At 36.5% G+C, this 27060-nt stretch overlaps 2 protein-coding genes across 2 annotated transcripts; both read left to right on the top strand.

Moving 5' to 3' along the window:
• Positions 1 to 1858: 1858 nt before the first annotated feature.
• Positions 1859 to 7622, top strand: LOC126808764 (uncharacterized). The gene is made up of 2 exons (XM_056102731.1): positions 1859 to 1996; positions 6170 to 7622. The coding sequence occupies exons 1-2, from the start codon at positions 1969 to 1971 to the stop codon at positions 7510 to 7512; spliced, it is 1371 nt and encodes a 456-aa protein (XP_055958706.1). The 5' UTR covers positions 1859 to 1968; the 3' UTR covers positions 7513 to 7622.
• A 2081-nt stretch (positions 7623 to 9703) lies between these two features.
• LOC126809674 (venom protein 302) lies at positions 9704 to 13460 on the top strand. Its single transcript, XM_056102635.1, has 4 exons — positions 9704 to 9930; positions 10824 to 10968; positions 11202 to 11330; positions 13346 to 13460. The coding sequence occupies exons 1-4, from the start codon at positions 9772 to 9774 to the stop codon at positions 13420 to 13422; spliced, it is 510 nt and encodes a 169-aa protein (XP_055958610.1). The 5' UTR covers positions 9704 to 9771; the 3' UTR covers positions 13423 to 13460.
• Positions 13461 to 27060: the final 13600 nt, after the last annotated feature.

Genomic DNA, 27060 nt, shown 5'->3' with positions numbered 1-27060 from the left:
GGAATAAAATAATACATTTGTCTGAGTTGCTTATCCATGTTTCTAGAAACTGAATTTAAAATGATATTTTTCACGGGGTAAAACAGCAAGAACATCTTTTAATGGGCTACATTTATAAGGTTTTAAATGTTAAATCGGTGGACTATTTACACGATTTGAAGAGTTTAAGCGTGTATTGTAGTATTGTATTGTACATTTTCACCAGAAACGGCCTTATTGAAATTTGTATATTTAAGTATTATAACTACAGTTCGAGTGTTAATCTTCTAAACAACAGAGTCATTAGAATTGTTTAAGGGCATAGAAATATGGAGATTAATCACTTTATGTAATGACAGTGAGGCAACTAGTATGTTTATTTATAAGTTAGCAACGTGTTTCTATAGGTTTGGGAATTTAACAACTAAAAGATATAAAAATACAAGAAACAGTCAGTTCTTTAGTTACCTTTCGAACTATAAACTCGTTAGAAACCTGACCATTTGTTCTCGTATTAGGTATGTGTAAATATATCTTTGTTTAATATTAAGTCAATTTGTATAATATATAAGTTTCTAAGAATAATTAATGATAGTGTTATTTTCATTTTAACTTTATATTATAACCTGTTTCATATGTTTTGTAATAGTGTATGTATTTTCGTTATTGGTATTTTTAGTTAGGTTTACTAACTATACACTTATTGGAAACCTGACCAGTTGTATTTGGTTCAAGGGAGGGGGGGGGCGAATGGTTAGCGCGTGCGCGCTGTATCATAACGTCTGTCATTGAATCATCTGGCGTGGTTTCGAATCCTCGGTTGTACGTGACAAGGAGTGGGGTCACCTGTCCAACCTCGTGGGTTTTCTCCGGTTCCCTCCCACAGCTAAAGATCCCTACGCTCAAGCGAATTATTGAAATAAAATGTTAGTCTCGAAATGACCTGGTTTGTGTCGAGTGGACGTTAAACCCCATTTCACTTTTTCTATTTAGTTCAAGACCCGTACCGGTATACTACAGAGACAGATTATAGATAGAGATCGTCTCTATATTAAAATAAGTGGTCCTCGCGTTAAGATATTCCCTGTATGTGGAACGTACGAACAGATATTTTACTTTGGAATTAATCCACAGGTCTAGGGAACATAGCTTTTCCATATTCATAAATTGGGTTCATTTCTCCCATGGATAATTTATATCCACATTGATGGTACTAAACATCAATCTGATACACCTTCTGTTTAAACTTTGATTATATTCAGACTAACGGAGATGACCCATCCGCTCTCCTCACGATATCGACAGCAACAAAAACAACAATAACACTAAAAAAGGCTTATTTCCACGAAGGCGCAGTTATTGACCGCAACGGATTAAAGGAGGTCGTTTTCGACGCCTTCGTGGGAATCCAGCTTTTAGGAATTAAAATGATTTAAAATGTGACAATGGAGTTATAGATTGTTATGATAAGAATTTACACTTTCATAATCCCTAATTTGACTAATTAACTAACATTTTAACATGTTTGGCATTTTAACGTGGTGTTCCCACTTACCCGGCAGGCTTTGATGTCAAATTTTGCCGCTAATCCAGAGTTAATCCTAGAACAATGGTGTTATAAACTATAGTCCATATCTTTTTTAAGACTAAAACTGTATTGATTTTAACAAATTTAACTTTTATTAAATAACATTAAATAGCTTACACATATAAAAATATATTGATTACAATTTACACATTTAACTTTCATTAAATAGAATTATTTAACATTAAATGCCGCAACAATGCGGTACACCCGACTGATCTCTTTACCTGTGTGGGTGTGTGGGTGTGTGAAACAAACAATATAAAACCTTGGTCTTTTTTTACAGGTGATATTTTGTGAGCTGCGAGTTCCCCAAAGCAACGTAACATTACGGTCAGAACAGAAAAAAAACAAGCTCTATAAACCACAAGAATACAGTCAGAAGAAAGAAAAAAGGTCTTAAGATGCTTGGACTTGATCAAAACGAAAAAAGTAAGCTAACTCATAAACGACCCCCCCCCCAAAAAAAAACAACCCATAAAAAACACCTCTGTAGATAGGTGGTTTTAATGATAGTCTTAGGTGTCTCCTTGGAATGGGGTTTAGAGTCTCGTAGATACTCTCATAGGTCATTTTAAGACTATCATAAGCTAATATTTCCATTTCTATGGTTCCATGTGCATTGCATGTATTTGGGGTGGGAGAATATTAGAGAGTGTAATTAATCGTAAAATCTGAAGAACACAGAGAAGGTTCTGTTAATTTAGATGATGAATAAATAAAAGATTTTATTATGTATTGAGGGTGTAATTTATCTAGATTATGAACATAAATATTTAAATTTTAATGATACATTTTTATTAACATAAAAGATCTTAGCAGACCAGTGAAAAACGGCCTTATTTTCTGTCGTGAAAACCTGTAAAGTAAATAATTTTAATGTGGTCATTAAGCTATCTGTATTTTATTCTTTTGTATCTTTAACTATGCTTCCGGAGTATGGGGTTTCCATTATGCTAACGATATAGAATTATTGCATCTGTACTTTCCGAAAAGAACTCTTGATGTCAGATAAAACACTGGTTGATACCCTTAACTATTCATCGAAAATTGCGAATATTCAAATATTGGTCTCGTTTAATGAATACAGACAATGGTGTCCTTAAAGCTTGTTATAAAAACATATTAACTAACAAGGATAAGTGGGTAAATAATGTAAAGAAATGAAATGAAATGGGGTTTAACGTCCTACTGTTCTGCTCGGACTGGGCTAATGAAGACGGCAATACGCCATAGAGTGTGCTATGAGGGAAATTGTGCCCGGGCAACGGCACTATAGAATACTCTTAAATCGAATTCCAACTGTCAATGTACGCCAATGTATACACGGGACGTCGGGTTTTCGTCCAATCCGAATAACTAGACAGCTTGTCCTTATCAAGCCCTCCGTCCTGCACCACTGACAAGCGGATTCCATGCCGGAAAATCTCGATGAAATTTCTCGGCCAATGTAGGGATCGAACAATCGAAATTATATAGCATTGGTTTAGGTTACATATGGGAGAGACATGTGCAAGCGGGAATAATTTTATTAACTCCGATATTGTCATTATTAAACAAAGCTTATAATATGATAACTTTAAACAGAAATGTGTGGAAAATTTTAACGAATCTTCTGAATGTATTATTTATAGAAATATTGTTAACCACTTTGATGTGGAGGCTTATTTAACTAAATGTATTGAACAAAGGTTTAAAGGAGCTAAATCGCTAATATTTAGGACCTAGAAATTGACCCAAATGGGTCGAAACGCATATAATAATGTAATCTGATTGTATATAAACTGATTTACATTCAATTGTTTCCTTTTTGACTCTAATTTCAAATCAGTTATGTCCAGCGAAATACAGCATGTGTCTCAACCCTATAGCAATTTCTAGCGTCTGGTTATTCCAGTCTATTAAGCAGGCCCTCCAGTTGAATATATCTAGCCTCATTCTTTCTGGTCACTTGTTGCAAATGACGCTAAAACGCACTATGGTACACGATTCGTGTACCAATGGTAAAATGTTTATTTTGTCTTAAATATTGGATATCAGAAGCCTGCCTTTTCCTGGTAAGATCACAACATCAATTTTGATTTGAATTGACAAATAATTCGTATTTCCAACGTGTAAGACTTTGGATGATATTGAGTTAGAGACTTAGCTACTTTAAAAGGGAGATAACAAATTTAAGATTATCTAGTTATAAATCGAGGATTGAAACTGGAAGGTACGAGTCAATACCGAGAGAAGACAGAATTTGTACACTTGTGCAAATGATGTATTTGAAGGTGAATATCACCTTGTATTTGTATGCACCTTCTTTCCTAAACTTATCAGAACTTATCAAAAAATATTATTATACCAGACCAAATATGAGAAAATTGCTAGAATTACTTCAAAGCCAAAATTGTTCAGAATTATTTTAAAACTAAACTAGGTAAATTTCTCTACTTCGCAAATAATTTAAGGGACAATACACTTCATAGAGGATAGTCATTATTATCATAATATTATAGTAATACTGAAATGTTCAATTCGTTTGTTTGCTCATTGTATTCTTATGTTTCTATGTTTACCGATGAACCAGAGATTCGAGGTTAATAAAGATTTGATTTGATTTGATATTGCGCAATTAATCTAGTTGATAAACGCGTAATTAATATAATATACGACATAATTAAACTATGTAGTGTATATTAAACCAGTGATTGTTATCCCATACAACCGTGTTAGTTCTGACGGGTGAACAATAGAGTTAACAATGTTATGACTTTAACTTGAAGTCAAGTATAATCACCTACTTATTTCTAGAATTAGACTTTCCACTCGCGGTGTATACAACTATTTTCTCACTGCGCTTTGAGCATGCTTTTAGATGTATTTAGCGCTCTATAAATGTACATTAATATGAACAAAAGTTAACCTAGATGATATAGATTATGAACATAAGTTAATAGTATAGTTAACCGAGGCGATAAACCTATTATTATATAAACGATATAATTAAACTACGTAGTGAGGATGTCATTAATCCAGGCTATGAACATAAGTTTATGTATTGTAGTTTACCGAGATGATAAACATGTAATTATATAAACGATATGATTAAACTAGGTAGTGAGGATGTCATTATTCTAGATCATGAACATCAGTTGAGTTGAAACAGTGTAGTTAACCGAGATGATAAACATATAATAATATTATTATTATTAAAACGATATTTATACAGCGCTCATCTTCCACTGCAGAGCAATATTCGGAGGCACTTTACAAAACATAAATTGAAACATTGTAAATCTCAAATATACATAAAAGTCTACATAATTAAATTATGTACATATTAAAAATTACATGCTTAAATTATGATTAAAATGCAAGAAATATAAAATCTTCTTAATTAAAATCTTCTTAATTAAAAGCCTGTGCATAAAAAATGTGTTTTAACGATTTTTTGTTATATAATCGATTTAATTAAACTACGTAGTGAGGTTGTAATTAAACTAGATTATGAACATAATAGTGTAGTTAACTTAGATGATAAGACGTATACTAGATTAGCTTAGGTTGTATTGTGCTGAATGTTCTCTTGGTGGCAATAAAAGTACCCTATTGATTGGAATGTATTCGTCTGAGTTTAGTCCAGATAGGCAAATGGGCCGATTTTTTTTGTCGAGTGGACCGGTTTATTTGGGAAAATGGGCTATTTTTCCGGAGTCCCTTAAACATTAAATCAAACCTATATTCCACCGAGCCTTTTAAAAATTACATAATGCTATACTTACAACATTTCGACCTAACTGGGGACCATAATTTTCCGGAGTCCCTTAAACATTAAATCAAACCTATATTCCACCGAGCCTTTTAAAAATTACACAATGCTATACTTACAACATTTCGACCTAACTGGGGACAAAAATTGATTTTGTAATTCTGAATGGGCCGATTTTTTGATGCCGCACGCCCTCTCGTAAAATATGTTTGTGCGTCCCTGGAGGTAAATATTCTCACTTGATTTCTATAACAAATGTTATAATATCTAATGAAAATGATCTCCGATATGAGCTTGCTACTGGCACACATTAATTTTTACTCAGTATTTTTTAAAACACCTTTAATTCTTTGCAAATATATATAGATAGAGCCAAATAATTAACTGTGTTTACGGCTGACCGACCGTTCCCGTTTTTTAAAAGCCAAAATCGCCGACCCTAAACATTTTTCTCTCATTTCCCAGAACACTTAACTCGTTCATGGCGTGATTTTCAAACACTGAATATCGGTATTTTCTCTAAGAACCTTACTCGGTAATTATGCTAGAAATGCTAGGAAATACATAATACAAACATTACAAAACAAGAGAAAAAATAATAAAATAAAATAAAATGGATTATTTCAGAACAGCATGGTTTATATTTCAATTGTTTTCTAGAACACAAGGGTCTTGAGCAAACTCACTTTGAAATGGAAACCATATCCCTCAAACCGATGATCTAAACAAAAGGCGTAGACCACTCATTTGAAAGTTTTGATTTTTATTAAATACTGTTGCTGTCTATCCTATGACATTATATCAACTGTAGGCTATGCACTGTAAACATTTGTATGTATTTATTTCAGGTATTGGTATTAAAAAAGAGATTCTTATCGTATTAGCATCAGAAACATTTACCAAGCGCTTTAGGGATTTCGAAAGAGCGGGTGAATACAACTTTCACCATCTTGACATCACTGGAGTTCCTCTTGAATTTCAACATTTGACCGGAGATGACTCAGACTTTAAGTTCGACATCGTGAGATATATAGAAAACGCAATTGAATATGTTCGAAATAATGAAATTGATGCGGTGCTAGGAGTAGAAGATATCGGGGATTTTGTAGCTAGCATCATTCGAGAGAAGACTGGACTACCTGGACCGGGAATCGAGACCAGTTTCATCTGCCTACACAAATACTACACCAGAAAATATGTAGGTAATGACTCGAATCTTTGGTATATTGCCGTTGACCTCGACTCCGATGATTGGAAAACTCAGATGCAATATCCTAGTTACATTAAACCCCCCTTTCTCCACAGTGGTCACGGGCAAATGAAAGTAAATAACGAGTTGGAAATGAAGGAGGCTGTGGAAAAATGCAGGAAGTTTGTGGTGCCTTGGGCTGCTTTCTACAATGCCATGTTTGAAAAGTATCTAGATATTTCAAAGTTTCCATTGTGTGTGAAGAATCTGGTGGTTGCTGAACATTATGTGGAGAAGTCAGACATGATGGTATCCGAAGGTTGGGTGGATGGACAGGGGAAGTACCACGTCTGGCAGCACGCCGATGGTTTGAGTTATACGAAGCCTTTTAGGAGTCCTTTTGCAACCAGCACACCTTCTCATCAACCCGAGGTCGTTCTACAGAAGGTGGAAGAGTATCTCACAAACGTCTGTAAAAAACTCGACCTGAGATCTGTGTTTTTTAATGCTGATCTATGGATAGATCATGACCAAGACTACCAGAACATCTCCGTGGATATAATTGAGATGAATAACCGTCTCTCTAAAGGACTTCATGACGTCTACAAGGGACTTTGGGAAGTCAGCAGTTTTGAAGCAGCGATGATCGTTGCGTGTGGTGAGGAGGATGTGCTACCGCTTTCTTCGCGGATCAAGGAACACGGATATGGCGGTGTTATTAGAGTCAGAACTTTTGCTTCCGGTCCCTCGACAGACATTTTGAATTTTGAGGAGGTTCACAAATTTTTGGACCCCTCCGAAGGAATCAAAACCGAGATCTTACGGCCTGGGATAGACTTAAGTCTTCGTGAAGATGAAATATTTGAACAAATTGACTCTAATGCTGGAACATTAGTGGGTATATTTTTTGTTTTTCAACCCACGTTATCGGAGCTCAAGAAACGTGGTGACGAAGTGTTGCAGAAAATCTTAAAGAAGTCATGTGATCATTTTAACTTTTAAGGGCATTCATTATACTAAAGTTGAAATACTTAACATAATTTTTTCATCATTCATGTTATTGTTTTCTTTAAGTAAAACCTCAACTCACCAGTGTGCCACTATCCGATGTACTACCGTCTTCAAACGATTAGGTGGGAAGGGGTGGGTGTGTATTTATGTTAAGGGATGGGGCGGGGTACAATTCGTTTTTACTTGATCGGCATCCGAGTGAATTAGCCTTTGTAATATAATTATTAGTTTAGTTTGTGCATGTGTTTTTTTTTTGGGGGGGGGGGGGGCACGGATCCAAATCCAAATAACATTCGTCTGATTTTTTCTCTGCTATTATATATATATTTTTGAGACATTGGTGGTGGAGATAATAATTTGCACTAAAAGGGTGGGGGTAATTATCCTTTATTTTAATGCATGATTATATGATTTTCAATGCATGTATTTTTATTTGAATGTGTGCTCTTGGCCACAGCAAGCAAGCTGGTCATAAAATTCAAGCTCAATTACTCTTTATCGAGTTCCAACTGTTTTTACGTGCAGTCTGGTAGCGGACGAACTTGTGAAGGAAATCTTTAAGAAGTATTTTGACCATTTTTAATGACATTTTGTTTTAATTATAAAGTAAAAATATTTGTCGACATAAATAAAACTATTTTATCACATTTGATTGGTTTCTTTCAGTAAAAACATTGAAATGTCTGGGCCCGATTCCTAGAAAATTCTTAAGCACGTTCTTGTGCTTAGATTTAAGAAGACTTTGCATTTAAGTAAACTTACCTTATTTTGTGTTCCCAGAAAATTCTTAAGAACGTTCTTGTGCGTAGATTTTAAGTAGACTTCATTGTAAGCACAAGAACGTTATTATGCGTTCCGAGAAAAAACTTGAGCACAACTTCGTTCTTAAACATAGTCAATCTAAGCACAAGTCCCAAGCAAGGTAGGCCTATACGGCTTGCTTACCAACCTTAAGTCTGTTTCTGCTTCAAAAAGATGGCTGACCGTAGAGTTATTCGACGGCATTTCCGACACCTTTTGATACCAAAGAGACAATTACAAGACAGAAAAAATCCTTCTCCAGAAGAAATTTCAAATTAAGAATGCTATAGAAAATTTCGCTTCTAGGCCTATCCTTAAACCATTTTATTTATTTGCCAATTAGTAAACAATAGGCTACAGACACACAGGCTACTTTAAGATCAGGCACTCTCACAATTATTCAGTTAGTTTGTATGTGTCTGCGTTTTTTTTATCTTGTGGCACATTTTATATGTGTAGGCCTATAGGGGACATGTCAAATGCATCTAAATCAACCATATATATATATGACGTCAATGAAGCAGACGACAAACTTATGACGTAATTTGCATACCAAAGTTGTTTTTATGACGTTAAAGAGCATCGTAGTCTCAGTTTATGGTAAACTTTACCAGTCACAATGTGCTTAGACTTATACTTGACTTGTGCTTACGTAAGGACGGTATTTTTATAAGTTTCTTACGTAAGAAAAAGTGAAGCATGACTTTGTGCTTACTTTAAGAATTTTCAAGGAACCGGGCCCAGGTCTGTTCTTTCGTCAGCTTGTTTAGTTTAATGCGTTGCTGCATATTCAGGATATGTTTATAGAAATTAAGAGAAAATACATTTTAATTTGGTCGGGGAAAGGTCCCTATCGAAAGTACATATCTTTCGGCGTTTCCATCTGCTCTTCATCTTTCACATGCACTCCAGTGTGTATACGACTAGGTATCGCTTTCCTTGTCGTTCCGCTAGCGCTACACTTGACAAATGGGCACTAGACTTGGAAAGGTGTATATGGCTTGATCGGTGATTAGAGGACAATTCTTGTACAAGAATACTATGCACCAGCTCCATATTATCTTGATTCTCGCTTGATGATAAAATCTCAGCGAGGCCTTAAAAAGGCAAGATAAAAAATAGACATTTCAAACTAAAGATATTGGAATAGTATACACGTGGTTTCACATATAGATTATTTCTTCATATTGATAATGAGCGTTTAATCCAACCAGCTGATGATCTCTCACAACATGTGGAAATATATACACCATTAGCTAAACACGATTTACATATAACAAGATAATATCTAAAAACATAATATAACTTACATCGTTGTTATTTGGTTAGTTCAGAGGGTTTAAGGGATTTAAGGATATCAGATTCCACAGTTTATCTTAACTTGTGTTATCACAATTCTGTTTAGTTTGGAATTGCCTTGAAGAGAAGAACAAGTTAAAGATCTTCAAAATGTTTCGGCTTGTTATCCTTGTCGCTATTTTAGGAGTCAGTCAGGCAATAGTTTGCACTCCATTTTTATGCGCCGGTGCCAAATTCGATACTACACAATGTAAAGGCTCTGTCATTAAAAATGGTGGATTTTGTGGATGTACCGACGCCTGTGCCAAGGTAAAAAAGTATATAATACACACTGTTGAACCCTAAAAGATTAGCGATTTGGTGTATTCGTTTTGGATGTCTTAACAGTCAAATCATTCAAGAGTTATGATTAGTGGAATGAAGTGTAGTCTATAAACCAGACCTTTTGCTCGTACGGAATTGTATTTAGCTCAAGATTAATTGAAGTAAAATTGAAAGTTAAGACGGAATTAAACTGGTCGTTCAATCTAATTAATATTCGACTTTCTATACGGGTTTTAATTCTGGTTGGCATACATAAAGATCTAACTACTTTAGTTTTAAAATGCGGTGGCCCAGTGAGTGAGACGTTGGCTCGCTAACCTGAAGGCCTCGTGTTCGATCCCAGTATTGGCCTAGAAAGTTCATCGGAATTTTCCAGCGTGGTTCCTTCCGATCAGTGATGTAGGACGGAGGGCATGGCAAGGGACAACGTATAGTCGTACGGATGGGACGAAAAACTGAAGCCCCGTGTACATATTGGCATGCATGTAAAAGAGCCCTTGACGGTGGAATTCGACCTAAGAGTAGGTCGTAGCCCCACTGTCCGGGCAAAATTTTCCTCATACCACACTGCATGGCGTATGCCAGTCTTTATTAGTCTAGTCGGTGCAGAAAAACAAGACCTTAAACCCCGTTTCATTTCAAAGTATAAGTTACTGTCCTTGGCTAAAACCATTCTTACACAAACCCAAGCCTCTCTTCATACCAGGTCCAGCCGAGGACAACGTGAATGTAAAATATAGATAAACAAGAAACAAAATTTTAGTTCGACAGTCTATCCATTAGTCACTAACAATCATGTGTCCGGGTATGCTAACATCTGATGCCGCTTAATCGAGAAATTTCAAATTGATGATGTACTGTTTGATTTAATAACGCAGGTAGAAGGTGAAGATTGTCAAGCTACCGTCTCTATTTTTCATGGAAGTCCTCCAATAGGCAAATGTGATGACGGTTTAAAATGTGTTGCTCCTAATGGCGGTAATCCTTTTGGTAGAGGACAGTGTATTAAAGATGTACAGAATAGTAAGTACTCCGGTTTCCTTCCACTGCTAAAGACCCCCACGTGCGAGCGAATTATTGAAATAAAATTGAACCATATGTTAGTCCCGAAATGATCTAGTTTGTGTCGAGTGGACGTTAAAAAACCCACCCTCTCTCTCTCTCTCTCTCTCTCTCTCTGTATGGCGTATATGTCCGTCTTCATTAGCCCAATTGGTACAGTAATACGTTAAGCCCCCTTTCATTTAATTTCACAGGATCAGTAAGGACTACTTGTGAACAGAGAAGAATATCAGCAATGATTATAATGGTTGTATATAAAGGCCAATGGACACCCAGGTGTGACGTAAATGGTAAATTTACACCTGAACAGTGTGATAATACAGGTAGGTCTAACTTAATTCTGCTTAAAGTGAAATATCTTAAATTTTACTTATACCATGTCCGGTCATTACATCATCCAATTCTTCCTGGGGCTAACTCAAATTGCCCCCTCCATCAAGTGCATAATAACTTGATTGGCATTTTAAGATTTTAAGATCTAGAGGGTTGGTCGTGGTCTTGTCATGTTAATAAATGTCTAATTAATAATTTATATAAAATGAAAGGCCTGTAATAGGCAGATGTAGCTCTTACAAAATGCACCCTTCAAGGACACTGAGACATAGCGACGAGAGTTTCAGAAACATTTAGAACGAGTGGTCATTGGGCAAACCCCCCCATCGCGACTGTTGTATATCTATAGTCACTGCAAGATTTACCTATAGGCTCAGGCTTAGCAGGCTGACACCCGAGACCTCAAAATCTAGGTGTATGATATGTTTCGCACTGTTATAAGCCTTTCTTACACGCACCGTAATCTTAAACACCCGTCACCATTCTCAGCTTTGCTCAAGCAGTTGCGAGGAGGGAGGCCTGACTGGGAGGGACTTCATAAGTGTGATAGCCCAGGGTCTCTCTTCATCGAAGCCCTGTACTTTCGGTAGTAAATATTTTTAAATATCGTGCACAGTTTTTAATCCGAAATTTGATCAATGTATTTCCATTCCTATTCTTTTATTATTGTAGCACAAATTAGAAATTTCCTCGATTCTGATTGGTCGAAAAGTGTGGTCGAATGGACAATAAACCCCCTCTAAATTTTCAAGGCGAATTACTGCGTATAAATATAACAGTGTACTTTTTTTCATTTTTGTGCCAATAATCTTCCTCAACTCAAATCTTTATTGACAAATATCTTCAAGGAATTCTGCACACATGACTATCACACCAGTTTCAAACATCATCTTTTATGAAATCACATTTCTGAAATACATAAAACAGTAGAAAATCAGTCATAAATTAATTAAAACCGTTTTCAGGTATCCAAATATATTCGTAACTAGGCAGTGACAGTGTCAGTAGCCTATGTTTTCTTTTTTGGTACTAGGCTAGCTTCACTCACCAATTTTTATTAATCAGGTGGATTTTTAAAAAAAAAAATCATGCTTTCAAAATCTGAATAGCTTGATCTACCTAATAATAAATCATTGGTCACAAGGAATCGCTTGAAAATACAATGAGGGAGTCGAATACAGCAGCTGAAATATAGGCCTAATCATTATCATTTATGCCAAAATTGTCATTTGTTGACAACACGTCAGAACAGCTACATAGCAACCACTGGCATCTTAGACTAGACATCATTGTCATGGTTTATACGGTATTTTAGAGGATGTAAGTATGAACTGCAATTGTGTAAAGAAGAACTAGCTACAACATTGTGATAACAGTCTGCAAAATAAAATAATAAATGCTGGAAACTTACATGAAACTCCCGAAGCTAAGTCATTTTTGTTGCCAAGAGTTACTCCTTTTTTAGTCTCAGATAGCAGGGCGGAATTATTTCAATCAAGCTGACACTCGTCTCGAAATACCGCAATAAAAAATACTAATTTCTCGTTCTTTTAAAGATCTTCAAACGTTAAAAATATTAGTTGTTTTCGATATCCGAATAACATTTTCTTTCATAATTCATTTACCAGCAACTCGAGACTCAAAAATTTTAGATTTGCAGGTAAGCAAGAGACCGTCTATTGAAAATATTTTGAAAAATGAACGCAAGCGCGTGACCAAATAACGACTTTTTAAAATGGGTGTAAAAATGTTTTCTAAATAGTTCCGAAGAAAATCTCCAAATATTTGTGCTACAATATCGATAAACACATTCCTGTTACGTATTTATCGGGTGTTTATTGTCCATTTAACCATGCTTGAATTATCCATTAGAACAACTCGACGCTATCGCGTCTCGTGTTCTAATGATTCAAGCATGGTTAAATGGACAATAAACCCCCTCTAAATACGTAACAGGAAGTGTTTATCTCCTAATTAAATTGTTAATTTTGATCTCCTATTGCAGGTTCGTGTTTCTGTGTTGACGTAGAAACTGGTAAAATAACATCTAATAAGCGAATTCAAGGCCAGGTTCAATGTTGAACAATAAAACTAAGACGATTCGAGTTCGATTTTTCAACACATCTAAATAAAGAAATTTCATTTTATATGTTCTTCATTTTATTACGTTTCATTATCTTAACATATTAATAGAGATCCATAGATGATAAGCCTTATGGCGTTTAAGTAATGCAGAATATTGCTGCCATGGTGAAATTATCGTCTAGATTTCTTAATACGCGTCATTATCCAGTGTCCTTCGGGGTTTGCGAGTGCGACCAAGGCACGTTAAGCGTGCAACCTGGGATGATACATTCATTTTAGTTTTCCGCGAACGAAAGATCAAGAAGAAAGAGGTTTAACATACACTCAACACAGACTAGGGCATTTATGGACTAACTGTTGATACTAAGTATTTCTTTTTTTCTAGAATACGAGTACTATTATATATGTGCGACGTAAGGATACAGATATGCGATCAAATCTTTACAAATGTAAGCTTTGGATGTTCGTGACAATGAGCTCCATTGGTTCTCCAGTCTTCCGAGCACATGATGGCTAGAAATTAAATAGTTTGTCTCTTTCTCTACCCTATAAAGATCGTCCAAAATCTTCAAATTATATTGTATTCAACTCTTTGAGAAAGATCTGTCGAGACACTGCTGAGATTCATATCGATTCATAATCGGATTAACACTAGATGCTGTTTCAGTTCGGTGTATTCGGTTGGACATTTCATAAACAATCCTTTAGTTTGTATATCCTATTAGTCATCCACTACAATTTGAAATCTAATTAAAACTAGTTAAAACATTTATTTTCTCGTTGAAAGTAAAAACGCCTACTTAATTTATGCCATATATTGGCTGCAGTCCAAACCTCTCCATCCGTATACTTTACTCTACAAGTTTGTATTTCCTGAACTTCGCCGATACAGCAAACATATGGCTTAATAATAATGTATCTGTTCCACAATTCTAAGAAATTCAAATGTGAATTTATTCTGCATCCAACAAGACCGGACATAAGAAAACAAATAGAGTAGTAACTATTACGTAAAAAAACTTCTAGGAAATTTAAAAATTAATTTATAATAATTCAAAGATAATCCAATATATGCGTCTATGCACATATTTCCGAAAGTGGGTTAGAAGGCGAAGATATACAACAATGATCCTAATCTCCGGGAATATTATGAAAGAGCTCTGAAACATCCGTTGGGCTCCTAATCATGTGCCTGCTCTGCCATCCGTTGGGAGTCATCTCTTCAATAGCATGACCCGTATCTTAGTGATTGAAAGTTGAGTAAATTATTAATTCGAGTCTGAGGATGCTTAGTGAACTCGGTGCTGTTTATATCAAGGGACAAGCCATTCCAAGGCCCATATTCATAAACCACTGAACTGTTCATATAAAATTACAACATATTATGGACTTATTAATTCTCTCCTCAATGACTTCAATGTTAAATCCTTAACATTTTTGGCCCGTGACACTATTTTGAAGATCTATTAAACTATTAAATTAACTATTAAAATCTTTATAGCCACAAGGAGCCCGACATGTCACAATCGTGTAACAAAAATATTGAAGGAGGTTCGCCGTTTCAAATTTTTTCTATGCCTATTTCTATACGTACACGATTTCCTTAATTCATATCATTTATTTCATTATACCTCAAAATCATGACCAAAGCCTGAGATTTCCCATGAAACGGCGAATTGAGACACTCGAGTTATTATAGAAATACCCCCTCCCCCCCACCTCATTCCCCACAACTTACCTTGTTCTAGTAATGATGATAATGAAAGTTTGACTTGTATTTATATAAGTATAAAACAGGATTAAACAAAACTAAGTAATGTAGGTTAAAATAGTGTTAAAACCTAATTTATGATTCACCTTAATGAAAAAAACCTTCTTTATTAAAATATATAAACTTATTGATCACAAGATCAATCAGCAACGGTAATCTGTACATCACTGGTCTTTATTCTAAAATGTAGATTGTCATGTCATGACTGTATTTACAGTAAAGTTGCACTTATTCTATTTTTCAATTATCATATAATAAAAGACAAAAAAACAAAAACAAAACAAAACAAAAACGGGTGACGATGTCATTAGATACATCAATGATTCTGAATCAGAAATACATTATTGACAACGGGTCACCTCTTATAAACGACGTACGCCTATATTGTTTTCCATTATCATAAAATAAAGACAAATGAGAGTGGGTGGCAATCTCATTGGAAACTGGTGGTTTCTATGCAAGAGATGGACAGAGAACGATCATACATACAGATTCCCCTACGAGTCTTTTTACATATATAAAAATATCAACACAAGTCGATAAAATAAAAAAAAAAACCGAGGCTTTGCCGATTTTTTTTTTTTTTTTTACTTTATCGACGAGTGTTGATATTTTTTGATATCAAAAGAGACGAGTAGGAGAATTTATTTATCACCTAGCCCTTCCTTACGCGCACAAATAAGTAAATATAATTCTTTGGTATAGATTTAAGTGTACTGAACCTGATTACATTACGGCTTAGTGATACATCATTGTTTGACAGCAAGTCACCCGTTGTAAAATCATATATATTGACCCGGTGTTTCCATTAAGGTTATGGGGAGTATTGTAATTGTTTATGGCAATTGAGAAATTTTCTCCATCAATATTACTGGATCAAAAATGTAGTTCCCTTTTAATTATCTACTGATTCGGGTACCAGGTTAAAGCAAATATCAAATACTAGGTGGTTATCATTTGAGGGACCCGTAACTGCATTACTCAGAAACTATTCCAGCTTAATAACTTTGTTATTAGAAGATAATTCTCCAAAATCTGTTGGTTTGCAGAAATCAATAACTTGTTTTAAATTTTTGTACATTACTCATTTTTTGTCAGATGTATTGCCAATACTCTGTAGATTGTCCAAATTCTAACAGAGAAGTGATATTGTTTTTTTCAAATGTAAATCCACTATTGGCTTCAACCATTTCTCAGCTACAGGGCATAGAATCAGGGAATTGCGGTATCAATGTTTTAAATTTATTGGACACAGTCCCAACAACAGTTAATATTGACACATTAGGAGGGGCACATTTTTTGTACAATGATCAAAAAATTAGGGATGGGAAAAAACAAAGGGGAGATGCTAGGGTGATAGGGATGCAATTTGTAAGCAATGTTGTTAATAATTTAGAATGTAGATTTGAGGAAAAGGGGATAGTGTTGTTTTAAATAAACTGTGTAGATTATTGCAAATTGTGATGTATTATTGTATTGTTTTATTGCCGTAAACATAAAGTTCATGAGCATTCACAATTTGTATATATAAATAGATTGATGTAGATATGGATTATATTAGGTCATTAGGTTTTTTTTCTTCAAACAATTGATCTTGATGTTAATGACTTTGATCAGTGATTGTTTCTTTCAGGGGTTATTTAAAATATGTTGATTGTCCAATGGATAGCATTGATGATGTGTTGAAACTTGCCCTAAAAGAAAAATCAAATTTTGTTAATGTAAATAAAATTGCTAGCAGATTATTGTGTATACCGGTTGCAACCGTTGATTATGAACGAGGTTTTAGTAGGCAAAATTTAATTAAAACAACGAGCAGAAACTGTTTTAAACCAAACACATTATCAAATTTGATGTCCATCACTTTAACTAAAAACCAACCGGATCTCCATAAATCATTTTTCAATTGGGCTAATGTGAAGCGAAGAAGGATTTTGTAAATTGTAAATATATGGTTGCTTAAGAATGTACAAGAAATAAAATTGTTTTATGCTATTACAATATGTATGTTTTTTTATCATATATTTTTGGCAGATGAAATATTCAAGTTGGCGGAAAAATAATATCATCATTGTTTTACATAAAAATTATAATCAATTTTGGCGGAAAAAAATTGAAAGCCAGTGTGAGCCCTGTCATACAGTAATCAGATTTTCAAAAAATGTAATATGGAAATCGGCGAAATGCCTAAAGTGGATTTCATAACTGGTGACTTAAAATATAAGCATGAGAAGTACCCAGATTAATTGACAAAAACTACAGTATTGTTTTATCATTAACGATAAATGCAGATCATCGACTACAGAACGCCGATAATCAATAGGGTTAATCTTCTTGCTTCACAACAAAATTGAACAAAAAGTCCGTTAAAAACTGTTGAAGGACGGACAGGCATGAAGAATACCAACTTAATTACGCCAAAAGTTATTGGTTGTGGTGAAACCCATTCATTTATCGATTGATAGTTTGTTTATCTTCAAAAAGCGATAGTTTAAAGGTAGATATTGGGCATTGAGATCTTAGTCCTTGACTGAAGCAATGGGGCGTAAAGTAGCCAAACAATTCTTGTCAAAGGACATCGATAGCAGGACAATGGGATCTTTAATGTTCTTCCATTTTTCTCCGTGTTACAGCCCAAATTTTTCATTCCATATAATGAAATGAAATGAAATGAAATGGGGTTTAACGTCCTACTGTTTTGCTCCGAACTGGGCTAATGAAGACGGGCATACGCCATACATTGTGCTATGAGGGAAATTTTGCCCGGACAGCGGCACTACGGCCTACTCTTATATCGAATTCCAACTGTCAAGGGATCTTTAACGTTCACGCCAATGTGTACACGGGACCTCGGTTTTTCGTCCCATCCGAACGACTAGACAGCTGTCCTTGTCAGCCCCTCCGTCCATATAATGACCTTGACCAAGCGTGGCACACCAATGAGACGTTCAAATACATGTCTTATATTGTACATATTCAATAGAACGAGACTACAATAACTATACAAGCCGTTTTGTCACAAGCGGTTACGATACGAGTATAATGGGAAAATTAAAATACGTATTTTCGGTTATACTTCAACACCAATATTACATTGGCGTAAATATATTGGCGGTGTAAATATATTTTTTGATTTGTTAATAAAATGTAAAAAACATTTTGTTAAGCGTAGAAGGGAAATAATAACACCAATGATAAATCTAAATAGAATATTCACTGTGTCATGTCGTCTGCAATAATGTTAAATATACATCAAATTGTTTATTGGTTCGATTTTGCACATGCAAATCAAGACCTTTTCATTAGTTTGGCTGGCGTAAGCACTGTTCACAATCACACAATATTATTTGAATTGCGAATGGTTGCTTGATGCCTTTTACTAGGTTATTTCTTGATTTAAATCAAATTATTTGTTATAATATTTATGTCAATGTTTTCTGAAGAAGACGAAGAGTTGTTGTCGTTGACCCAGACTGTAATAGCTGGGTCTACCAAGAAAGAAGAGAATGAACATAAAACATACAGATTTGGTGGACCGGTGTCGGAGAAAGAAATAAACACGCGAATAGAAAGTTGTATTCCGAAATCTACAAAGTACAAACAATCCTGGGCCGTGGAATTAATATGTACATGGCAAGAAGAGCGATCCAATAGACCGGTTTTGGATAATCTACAACTGCCAGCAAATTGTTTATCAAAACGGGTACATGAAATGACACCAACAGAGTTAAACATTGTTTTGAAACATTTTTTGTTTGAGGCTAAAAAACGTGACGGCGGCGATTATCCGTCTTCGACACTTTATGATATTGTAGCAGCAGTGCAGTCATATATACTATTCAAAAAAAGTAGGGGATATTTGGTTTTTAAGTGTTATTAAAGTCACCTAATGAAACTGACGAAGAAACAAATGACAAAATGAAATGAAGTTCACATTCATCGATTTATTCCAAATGATCGTTAGACTAAGTAAGGCACAGACTCACCATTATAAGGGTAAATGATACCCGGGGTCAAACAGCAAAGTTACCACAGCATCACAACCAAGTCAGTAACGGGTAAATCCTCCTCTGTTTGCCAAACAAGCATTGATCCGACGTGGCATACTCCTAATGAGACGTCTAAGGTCATTTTGGTCCAGATTGTCCCATTCCTGTTGCAACGCAGCAGCAAGTTCTTGGACATTGGCAGGACGTTGTTGACGTTGACGTAACCTCTGTCCAAGCATGTCCCAGACATGCTCGATGGGGGAGAGGTCGGGACTCAGTGCTGGCCAAGGTAATGTGGTGATGTTCTGTTGTTGGAGGTAACCTGTAACGATCCTGGCCCTGTGACATCTTGCGTTGTCATCCTGGAAGATGAAACGGCGGCCATGACGTCGTGCGAACTACATAACATGGACTGCCAAGATGTTGTCCCGGTAGCACTGGCCTGTAACACGCCCTGCAACAACATGTAAAGCCGTTCTTCCAGCAACAGTGATGCCTCCCCACACCATAACAGAACCACCCCCAAATCGATCATGTCTGATGACGTTAACGTCTTGGAAGCGCTCGTTTCGACGACGCCACACCCTCCTACGTCTGTCCAAAAAATCAACAGTGAACCTTGACTCATCTGAAAACATCACATTGCTCCAGCGTCGATTATCCCAGTGTTGACGATCCCTACACCAACGACGTCTTGCCTGAATGTGATGATCTCTCAAACAAGGGATCACGCGAGGACGTCGGGCGCGAAGGTGACCCCTATGCAGTCGATTCCGAATCGTCTGGCCACTCACTCTCACACCAGTGTCTGTTTGAAGACGAGCGCTGATCTGATTTGCTGTGATGACACGATTTCTCAAGGCCAAGGTACGGATAAATCGATCCTGGGCTTGAGTTGTCGCCCTTGGTCGACCTGAGCGTGGTCTGTCCTGTACAGATTGTGTATCACGGTATCTGGACCATAGCCTGCTTATGACAGACTGAGAAACATTCATCGTCCGCGCCACAACCGCCTGTGTTGTGCCGATCTGTAGCATGCCAAGGGCACGTAACCTTTCATTTTGGGTAAGCCGACGCATATCAAAATTTGTTTTCTGGTCACTAAAACAATTAAACTGATGTTTCCACCCTGGAATTCAATGCCACAATGACTGTAACATTCAAAGTCAGAGTCGTGCAAATCTTGGGTTGGACCCCCATGATGATCCCAAGCATCACCTGCATTCCATGCGGTAGCTATTGGTGCGTTTGGGCGTCACATGTAACTGGAAATGTTTCTTCTGTTAGGTTCTATAATGACTTTTTTCGTAGTCATTTGCATATTTTAGTATTATGCCCCCAAAATCAAATATCCCCTACTTTTTTTGAATAGTATATAAGATATACCGGAAAATCTGTTAATATATTTGAAGATCAAGAATTTGAAGAAACCAGAAAAGCTTTGGATACGTGTATGAAAGAGAAAGCAGCAATGGGGCTTGGAATTTCGAATAGACAGAGTGCAGAGATAATAACACTAGAGGAAGAAGAAAATCTATGGAAACGTGGTGTTTTGGGGAGTGATACACCGGCTGTTTTGCTTGACACAATCTTCTATCTTACTGGTAAGATTATCTTCTAAAAAGTAAAATTTAAAATAGAGGGTTAATACTCGAAAACGAATGATAATTTGCCTTTCGTGAAATTTTTCATACATGTATATTGATTGTTCTGTATTTGAGACGAATCGATTCAAAATGAATGTTTTATTGGGGGAGGGGGGCGTTAAAGAAAAAGAAAAAAAATTCAAAGGAGAACTAACTTTTGATAATCTTTTCAGGTCTGCATTTTTCACTAAGAGGGGGCAGGAACACAGATCATTAAGGCTATTTGATAATCCGCAGATAACCGGACCACATATGGATAGTAATGAGAAGAGGTACTTGTTGTACAAGGAGGAGGTATCCAAGACGAATAGCGGTTGGTTAAAGAGCCGCAAAAGTGGGCCAAAAATTATGCGAGCATATGAAAATTCCGATAAGGAAAGGTGTTATGTCCATTTATTTGAAAAGTATAAATCACTTTGGTACGTAAACTGTATCATTAGACATGAAACACATTCAAACTGTATTACTCAGCTATCGTAGCAATGATCTCTGTGTTAAAATTATATTTGGAATGTGTTTAACCAGCTCTATCACATATTTGATAATGACTGACACCAATATTGTCCTTTAAACTTTGGAGTTAGTTTTACACAGCGTAAGTTTGTTGTTATAACCAAAGGTAAACTCGTAATTGTTTGTAATGACTCCGGTGACCTATTTGATCATTTAATCAATGGATTTATACCCTTTTATGGATGTTTATTTGTTTTACAGATCATAACTAACTTCTGGTATATGGCTAGAGATGAAAAGATCTGGAAACACCCGGATATGTTTAAACCAGAGAGATACTTAGACGATGATGGCAAACTTTTATCTAGTGATCATCCTCTCAGACAAGCGTAAGTAACATCTCATTGTTGGTCCGTGGCAATTCTGGTGGTCATAGCGTTGTCTTTCGTTGAAAAGTTGCACATGTTATCGATAAGTTATTGTCCTTTTAATGATTTACTGACGAGGGGTGTTTATTTTAAGATATATTTTAAAAATTCGATGGTACTCATTAGATCAGGCATGGCCTTGAAGTTGGGGTTAAAGGCGCTTTAGATCATAATGATTATCATTGAGTCAAATAGTATGGTTTCCATTCCACACGTGATAAGGAGTATGGTCGCATGCCAAACCTAATGGGTTTTAGCCGGGGTTTCCGTCGACCCCCGCCAACACTGTTAAATTTATCTGTCTGTCTGTCACTTTCGGCGTGGACAGCAAAACAACAAGTGGAGATATGGTAACATGCCGAATCAACTATTTGTCTTATATTTTATAGGTTTATACCGTTTGGGGTTGGAAGAAGACATTGTGTTGGAAAATCCTTTGCCAAATCTCGTATATTCCTTTATGTGACGACACTACTACAAAATTCACGTTTGTACCTGATGGGGGTCCACTTCCCTCAGAAGATTCTTCAACATGGAAACCGTCTGCAGGTTTACATCCGGATTCATTGAACTGTTTTGTTGAAATACGAAAAGATCATGTACATTAGGGTTGTGTATTGCAAATTGTGTTATCTTTTAAGTTTGTGGATAATATTCCTGGGTTTTATTAAATGTATCTGTACATTTACAAACCAAGATATAATCAAATTGGAAGTGTAACTGAAGTGAACATAATTTTCTGTTGAAGTGATCCTAGAAGTGTGGTATACGTGATCATTTCTTAGAAAATGTTCACTTCTTTTGCGCGGGGGTAGGTCTACATGGATATTAAATAAACAAACATTTGCAGGGGTTTGATTTAGGTCAAACAATTCTATTAGTGACTGAACAAACTATAAACGATACCACATTCTAATGTTTATTTATCTTTTTAAGTGTGTATTTAAAATCCCATAACCATAAATCCAGTGCGTCAAGAAGTGAATTGTAAATGTTAATGTTACAGGGCTCTTAAAGATGAATAAATGTATGCAGAGGGATAAACATGTAACAAATTATCATTAGTAAGGCAACACCAATTGCGTTTTCTGTTTTTTGGGAACACCTGCTACAATGGTTCTTCTTATTTCTTTTAGTCCAGTTGATTAGATCGATATATTCATAGAATCGTTCACGTTTTGAAATAAATGGCATATAGGTAGTTTTTGATGTTCTCTTTCGAAGAAAATCGGGATAAACGCGATCTGACTTCATTTTCGGCCGCCATTTTGGATTCAAAATTGTCGCCTCTGAAATATGGATGTTTGGCTATTACAGCTATTACCCACTGAATTCACCAGGAGTGCTTTCATTATCATATTGTCATGTTTAGCGACCGAAAACATACATCTTTGACTTTCATGCCTTATAAACTCTTATGTAAATTGTTATCACCATCTTTAGATATTTATATTCTATATGTTTGGGTGGAAGAATGGTCTGTCACTCAGTCAAGTGGCATGGTTTAGATTTCATCCCAAAGCTAAAGACCACTACGCGCAAGCGAATTATGGAAATAATATTATTATATTATCCCGAAATGGTGCTAATGTGGACGTCAAACCCAACTTCTGACTCCTTCTCTCTCTCCATGGAAAGGGGGCAGAGGGTAACCAGGGTGGGTGAGACATACAGACCAAAGCGTGTTAACAGGAGAGGGCCGATATAAGGGACAGGAACGAAAACTGTGTCTGGGGAAGGAGGGGGGGGGGCTAGATTTTTTGGTGATTATTGCATGGTTTAGAAGCGGGAAAGATAACAAATCTCAGAGGTTGGTTAAGGTGATATTTTTACTGACATTGTAATGGTGTTGCTATCCCACAATCCAATGGTCAATCTCATACTAGCTTTGGAGCAAGACATGAACAGGCGTTGCCTCGTCTGTGGCAAAGGGCATTCAGCTCAACGACAATCTGGCCAAGGGATGGAATCAGGCAAACGACAATTATTAACATAATGTTTATAACAGGATATTGGTGGTCTACATCCAATTAGCGAAGCGGAAACTGTGGATTAAGTCCCTTGTCATGCGTAAGATTTAATATATACTATTCAAAAAAAGTAGGGGATATTTGATTTTGGGGGCATAATACTAAAATATGCAAATGACTACGAAAAAAGTCATTATAGAACCTAACAGAAGAAACATTTCCAGTTACATGTGACGCCCAAACGCACCAATAGCTACCGCATGGAATGCAGGTGATGCTTGGGATCATCATGGGGGTCCAACCCAAGATTTGCACGACTCTGACTTTGAATGTTACAGTCATTGTGGCATTGAATTCCAGGGTGGAAACATCAGTTTAATTGTTTTAGTGACCAGAAAACAAATTTTGATATGCGTCGGCTTACCCAAAATGAAAGGTTACGTGCCCTTGGCATGCTACAGATCGGCACAACACAGGCGGTTGTGGCGCGGACGATGAATGTTTCTCAGTCTGTCATAAGCAGGCTATGGTCCAGATACCGTGATACACAATCTGTACAGGACAGACCACGCTCAGGTCGACCAAGGGCGACAACTCAAGCCCAGGATCGATTTATCCGTACCTTGGCCTTGAGAAATCGTGTCATCACAGCAAATCAGATCAGCGCTCGTCTTCAAACAGACACTGGTGTGAGAGTGAGTGGCCAGACGATTCGGAATCGACTGCATAGGGGTCACCTTCGCGCCCGACGTCCTCGCGTGATCCCTTGTTTGAGAGATCATCACATTCAGGCAAGACGTCGTTGGTGTAGGAATCGTCAACACTGGGATAATCGACGCTGGAGCAATGTGATGTTTTCAGATGAGTCAAGGTTCACTGTTGATTTTTTGGACAGACGTAGGAGGGTGTGGCGTCGTCGAAACGAGCGCTTCCAAGACGTTAACGTCATCAGACATGATCGATTTGGGGGTGGTTCTGTTATGGTGTGGGGAGGCATCACTGTTGCTGGAAGAACGGCTTTACATGTTGTTGCAGGGCGTGTTACAGGCCAGTGCTACCGGGACAACATCTTGGCAGTCCATGTTATGCAGTTCGCACGACGTCATGGCCGCCGTTTCATCTTCCAGGATGACAACGCAAGATGTCACAGGGCCAGGATCGTTACAGGTTACCTCCAACAACAGAACATCACCACATTACCTTGGCCAGCACTGAGTCCCGACCTCTCCCCCATCGAGCATGTCTGGGACATGCTCCGACAGAGGTTACGTCAACGTCAACAACGTCCTGCCAATGTCCAAGAACTTGCTGCTGCGTTGCAACAGGAATGGGACAATCTGGACCAAAATGACCTTAGACGTCTCATTAGGAGTATGCCACGTCGGATCAATGCTTGTTTGGCAAACAGAGGAGGATTTACCCGTTACTGACTTGGTTGTGATGCTGTGGTAACTTTGCTGTTTGACCCCGGGTATCATTTTACCCTTATAATGGTGAGTCTGTGCCTTACTTAGTCTAACGATCATTTGGAATAAATCGATGAATGTGAACTTCATTTCATTTTGTCATTTGTTTCTTCGTCAGTTTCATTAGGTGACTTTAATAACACTTAAAAACCAAATATCCCCTACTTTTTTTGAATAGTATATTATTAGCGACCAAAATTAAACCGTTCCCTTGATGCCTACAGGTGCAATAAGCGTGATATCATTGTTTTATATCTATCGTCGTCGATTTTCAGGTCAATGGTTGTCGATTTTAAGGTCTATTGTCGGTTTAAAGTTACGGCTTTGACGCATGGTTAATTTTGTTTCTGTGATCACTTGTACAATATTTAAAAGGATAGATTGTGCCAGGACAGCGGCGTTTAGGTCCACCCTTGTCATGGTTGATTTACTACTCTTGAAAAGTCGAAATTGTCCTGTAAAATTCCGATAGTGTTCCCAGTCCATAATTATCCGGATACGAATATAGGATATTTATTTAGGCGAGAGTCACGCCTACAGCTGTCCCCGTCTCCTTATATATGAAATGAACACGACAGTTCCATGTCTAGTTATGTTGAATTTTAGTATTTAATATTACCCGCGTTAATTATTTTAATTCGACTTTAATTATATATTTACCGAGGGACAGTGATAATTGTGTGGCATTTATTTATACCAGTGCAAATGGGGTTTATTTTAATTAAGTGTGAAATGTATTTAATGCATATAATATATAACGCATACGACGGAATTCGGTTGTGCGACATACTCGAGATTAGTTGAACATTTTACGATACCAATCTTTAACAAAATGATTTCGGTGGAACTGAATACCATTGAATTGGACCATGGCTTGTTTGTGATCGGACCATGTAACACCGAACAACGTAGGTCATTTAATAAAAACAGCCAAATAGTGTTCAACGGAGTGTGAATTGTGAGATTAAATGTGTTTTTGAAGCAAGTTAATATAAAATTAAGTCTACCATGGTTAAAGTAATAAAATGAAAGAAGAATATTTTGATGTTGATATGGTTCAACGACGTCATTTTATAAACAGAGTAGGTACAGGGTAAGGTTCGCTTAATTGTTTATGAAATATGGCATTTATACCATATAGGTAATAGCAAAAGAAACGCAATTTTATTATATTATGATATTTATCGGCTTTGTTCTAAAAGATAGATATGCCTATATCATAGGTAACGCAATGTCGGAGCTGGGGCTGATAAAGAAACAGTACTGCTATAGTCGTACGAATTACACACATGTGCGTATCAAGACCTTTGACCCATGGAATACCAAATTGATTGGACGGACACACCACTGTCGGTGTAATTTGTGCTAGTTTATTACTACCTATGTTCACATATCTACGCTCAATATGTAAAATTATCAAACGTTGCTAAACAAAGAGTTTATCACATAGTTTAGGTATATTCGGTTGCCATCATAAATAAACAGGTCGACCGTGTCGATATACACTGTAACCCGGGCGTCTGACCTGTTATATTGATATTCTAATGGATTGTGATAGTTGACTTTCAAGTGAGTGACCCTGACCCCATGTATTGATTACATTCTTTTTCTGAACCGCCTAGGTTTGAGACGGTTTTGAAATCGTTTCTTCTGGGCCATAGACCACCTAAAAAAAACAAAATAAAATAGTTGGCGATCATCCTTTTTGTTTTCCAAAAATGTGCGAATGACTGATTTTTTTAAAATGAATATGCAGAGCACGCAATACTTCAGGAATCAAGCATTTATTTCATGTCAAAATACAAGTCTGCTTATAAAACCGCTGATCATCATTGTATTATTCAGATTATTATTTAATCTTTGAATTTTCCAGCTTGGATTCAATCAGATTAAAACGAGATTTTACCAAAAA

This window comes from Patella vulgata, chromosome 1 (genome assembly GCF_932274485.2).
Source record: "Patella vulgata chromosome 1, xgPatVulg1.2, whole genome shotgun sequence".
Lineage (NCBI taxonomy): Eukaryota > Metazoa > Mollusca > Gastropoda > Patellidae > Patella > Patella vulgata.
This window is presented reverse-complemented; position numbering and strand designations above follow the sequence as displayed.

Excerpts from the sequence above, each read along its gene's own strand:
- LOC126809674 (XM_056102635.1), top strand. The coding sequence starts at position 9,772 with ATGTTTCGGCTTGTTATCCTTGTCGCTATTTTAGGAGTCAGTCAGGCA. Across the intron at positions 9,931-10,823 it reads GTACCGACGCCTGTGCCAAG|GTAGAAGGTGAAGATTGTCA; the intron begins GTAAAAAAGTAT and ends TTAATAACGCAG. Across the intron at positions 10,969-11,201 it reads TATTAAAGATGTACAGAATA|GATCAGTAAGGACTACTTGT; the intron begins GTAAGTACTCCG and ends TTAATTTCACAG.
- LOC126808764 (XM_056102731.1), top strand. The coding sequence starts at position 1,969 with ATGCTTGGACTTGATCAAAACGAAAAAA. Across the intron at positions 1,997-6,169 it reads ACTTGATCAAAACGAAAAAA|GTATTGGTATTAAAAAAGAG; the intron begins GTAAGCTAACTC and ends TATTTATTTCAG.